This window comes from Antrostomus carolinensis, unplaced genomic scaffold (genome assembly GCF_000700745.2).
Source record: "Antrostomus carolinensis isolate BGI_N321 unplaced genomic scaffold, ASM70074v2 scaffold8569, whole genome shotgun sequence".
In the NCBI taxonomy this organism is placed as follows: domain Eukaryota; kingdom Metazoa; phylum Chordata; class Aves; order Caprimulgiformes; family Caprimulgidae; genus Antrostomus; species Antrostomus carolinensis.
Genome location: NW_010336389.1, coordinates 6,480 through 10,637, shown reverse-complemented (window position 1 = coordinate 10,637; position 4,158 = coordinate 6,480). Strand labels below are relative to the sequence as shown.

Below are 4,158 nucleotides of genomic sequence, written 5' to 3'. Positions count from 1 at the left end.
CTGACTGGTACAAACCCCAAACTAATTGTTCCCGCTCGTCAGATCCCATTCTTGCCAGCTGAGGAATTCCTCACAAAGGATCGAGAAGGGGGTGTATTTGGCACAAGTTCAGTGACACCCTCCGTTGTGAGTCTCCTCAGTTATGTAGAAGGTAAGCTAGGGTGTTTCAACAGGAGCTGTGTATCATAACACATGATCTATCAACACTAAAAAGAGGGAGGGGGTGGTAAGATGCTATTCATGTTTCTTATTCCCTACATATTCTGGGGCCTGCAAGTCTCAGGTATTCTAAGGGACTGAACACAGCAGTTCTGATGGACATATTAAATTGAAAATGACAGAACATTGGAAACTACTTTTTTTCTGCCTACCTAGAAACCTAAGTTCAAATTAAGTCATTCAGTCATGGGTAACAGGCCCAACTCGCCCCAGTGCGAGCCAGGATTATTTCTGCTGCTGTCAGTGGATTCATTTTGATGTAAAACTGGTATCCTTGAGAGAAGAATGAGGCCCAACTTGAAGAAAGGGTATACAGACTGCTAAGAAATGAGCTGTTAGGCACAAACAGGGAAAGCCTCCTCCTAGGTCAGTGGATGAGAGGTGCCCTTCTTCTCTTGTGAGGACACAGGTTTGTATTGATTGATGGGTGGAATTTTAAGGAGTCTCTAACAACAATACATATATAAGGCTTTTATGCTTATTGCCCACATATCTGGGGCATTCACAGTGCACAGACTACAGCACACTAAATCTCTGTAGTAGTGCTATTTGAACCTGAAGCCACCATCCTAAGAAATACTGAACGAGTATTTACTGCTTCCAGCAATCCTACTTTTAATGAAGAAATGAGCAGCCCATCTCCCACCACCACAAACCCACATCCTGTAGGTGCTTTTATTCTTACACTTGGTGTTCTGTGCTGCTGTGCTGGTTTGGAACAACACAGAAAAATGCAACCTTGTGAAAATAGAAGTTACTCTGGCTTCAGCTGGGGAAAAGGGAAAGTAGGGACACCCAGGGAATCACTAAGGCTGGAGTACAGCGTGATTAATTCAGTTAAAAGTGAGAAAAGTAGTACTGGAGATACACCAATGCAAATGGAAGGTGAAACAGAGCTTTATTCCGAGTATGTGTAGGTGCAGCGAGGCACACGCATTACAAGGAAGAGGTAAGATGCACGCCTCGGGGCCTAGGTGTGATGTATTTTCAGTTTGTTCTCACTGCAGCAATGTGTGTTTGCTAGGGGAAGCTGTAACTTGTAACTCTTACATACCAACTAGCCATCAGCTGCTCAGCTATCAGAATTAGTGGAACAATTCTAGCAGTGACCCATTTATTGCAGTTGCCCATCTGCTACTATGGAAACAGCAGTTCTCCTTGTATGGAGCTGTCTTTGCTGCAAACATGTATGAAAGGCAAAAAAAAGAAAAAAAAAAGGGATGATCAGAAGTATGACAGTTTTTCCTGTCAATGCACATCTGTACTCATTCTGTTCCTTGTTAGTGAAAACTTCTGACCACAGAGAAGCACTGTTAGAGTACAGCAGAGGGAAGACAGCGATGGGTATGATCTGCTTTGTATCCATGCTTTTGTTTTTACGTATCTGCAATCTTAGCTGTTTTTAAGGGGGCATGGGGACACACTTAAACATGTGCTGCTTTCTCTGAAAGGACTGAGATAAAGAGAAAAGCAGTCTAACGTTAGTCTCCAGCATCCTCCTGTGATGTCATCACGCTGAGAGGCTGCTTCAGCATGCTTTGGTGTAAGACTGAAATGTTTCCGAATGGTAAAGAGGCCCTTATACAGAGAAATGTGATTGGGGTAGTATGTGTTTCTTCAGCTCTCAGCTCATTCAGGCTTTCTTCCTGAAACTGAAGGGCTGAACTGAGATGTCTCTGATTTCTACAGTTACCCAAGTGTTTAGTTTTTAAATGAATAGAAGAAAAATGTCATTTTTTTTTCTCTTTTAGGTTAATTACCTAGAGCTATAAAAATACTGTTGGAGAAATCCATGCTGATGAGCAGAAGGTACTGTTCTGTATGCTTCTATGCCTGACAGGAAAGCTGCAGTCAAATCACACTTTAAATGAGACAAATTTAAAAACACAGTATCCATGTTTTCAAAACGTCCCTCCCTTCATAGTGGTCTTGTGTCTAACTGCAAATATTTAACTGTCCTGCCTGTGTAATACAGAAGAAATTAGTGGAGAGCAGAAATGTGAGATTACAAATCTTATGTATTAAATTAGAAAAGTCACTGACTGCATAAGTATGTGGTTTATCCTAGAAGCTGTTTTTAACTCTTTTCTATGATAAAAACATAGCAGGATGTTCACACGACCTTCACCTTAGGCTTAACTTAGGTGCTCCAGCCTGTGCTTTGACAAAGACTTGTCTCCCCTAATTAACAGAGCTGAGAGCTGACGCTCCTTATTCCAGCACCACAGTTAGGTAACTAAAATTAGGAAGCGTTAGTATCCTCCCATGGGATTATAACCACCTTCCACACCAAGGCTGTTGTCCTAAGGTTCTGCCTACTCACCTTCCTGCCTGCTCCCACTGATCCTGCTCAGTGGAACTGTGCTGGAATGGGACCCCAGGTGACTTTGTCACACCTGGCTTTTACAACATGATTATGTTTATAGTGAGCGAGTCTCTGATGGCATGGAAGCAGCCATGTTTGAAAGTCAGAGCTGCACACTGTGCTAAAGTCATTTGTTGTAATATATTTAGCAAAATACAGTTCCTAAGCTATAGACAAATATAAGCCCTGCACAGACAAGGAACACACAGACACTGCTTGGATCTCCGGGCAGAGCTGGCTGAGGTAGCCTGGGAGAGGAGGAGAATTCCAGGGCTTTCCCTCTCCATGTAGTTCTGCATCTGCCTCCGAAGCAGCTATAAAACAGGTCCAGCAGCAGTGAAAGGAGAAACCCTTCTAACAGAGCCTATATCAGAAAACAAAGGTAAATCTCCAAGCCTGCCATGTAAGAGATGGCTTTTGTGTGTTATTAGGAGGTCTTGGATGATACACACAGCAATACTTCACTTAGGTGGAATCCTGCAAGAAAAGATCTTCCCAAAATAAAGCTGTTTGCTGCCTTAATGGGAAGAATTAAGGGAACTGCTTTACGTAACTGCGCGGAAAAAAATCTTGTCTGTAACCCCTCACACCCTTTATCAGGGAATTCAAAACATTTGAAAACTCTGTTGCGTGTAGGGGTGTTATAAAAGAGATTCTAAGCGTGTCTCCAAATACAGAGAAAGCAACTTAGGACATATATATGTATGTGCCTACATATTAAGAAATCATGTATCATTAAATTATGTATATTCTGTATGTGTCTGCACAGGTGTATTTTTTAATTATGTGGATTTGTGCACTTTAAACACCTAACTGAGAGGTCATGCAGTGGTAAAACCAAAAGAGAAACTGGATTTCAGGATTTTACATTGAATAATGTTAGCCGTTTACTTACACACTCTGAAGCGGTGATCGTTAATGAGCTGGACATGAAAGACTGCCCTTCATTCAAACTCACCAAAACTTCCAGAGTTCTGGAAAGAAAGGAAGAAAAAATCAGCATAGAATCACAGAATCATAGAATGGTTTGGGTTGGACGGGACCTTAAAGATCATCTAGTTCCAACCCCCCTGCCATCAGCAGCCATGAAACAGTCAATAAAAGCACATACATGCTACAGAGGCACTTGTGCGTCTTGTACATACAGACGGTTCAACAAAGAACCTGTTCCAAGAGAGGATAACGGGAGTCAGGGCCTCTGAGCTGCACTAGACATCAGAAGTGACTTCAGAGAAATCACAAAACTAACGTGATTACTTTGTGTTACCATTTCTAGAAAGCTCTGATGACTTTTAAGTGATCAGGATACTGCTTAGCTGCTGCAGGGTTGGACCTTGTGGCTTTTCAGAAACCAACTTCTGGTCATTTCAGACTTGAACTTTCTTGACCTCAATTTATGCTGCTTAGAATGAACAATAGAGTTTCCTGCGGGTACTACGTTAACTAGGATTTGGAAATCATTTTAGTCTTCTCGATAGAGAGCTATCCAAGTAGAGAATATCCCTTCTCTAGCCCATGTAGCATAAAACACTCCAAAAAGTTTTACATAAAATAAATTGAAGTTCAGCTGTAAA

The 4,158-nt window shown here is 41.8% G+C and overlaps 1 protein-coding gene across 1 annotated transcript in view; it reads right to left on the bottom strand.

The window, feature by feature from the left end:
• LOC104530292 (anthrax toxin receptor 2) overlaps nucleotides 1-3,558 on the bottom strand; it is a gene marked incomplete at both ends in the record, with an annotated part of 15,317 nt that extends 11,759 nt beyond the window's left edge. The window contains one exon of the mRNA XM_010174834.1: nucleotides 3,480-3,558. Coding sequence (XP_010173136.1) covers nucleotides 3,480-3,558 — 79 coding nt within the window. The remainder of the gene's footprint in view (nucleotides 1-3,479) is intronic.
• Between the last annotated feature and the right edge of the window lie 600 nt (nucleotides 3,559-4,158).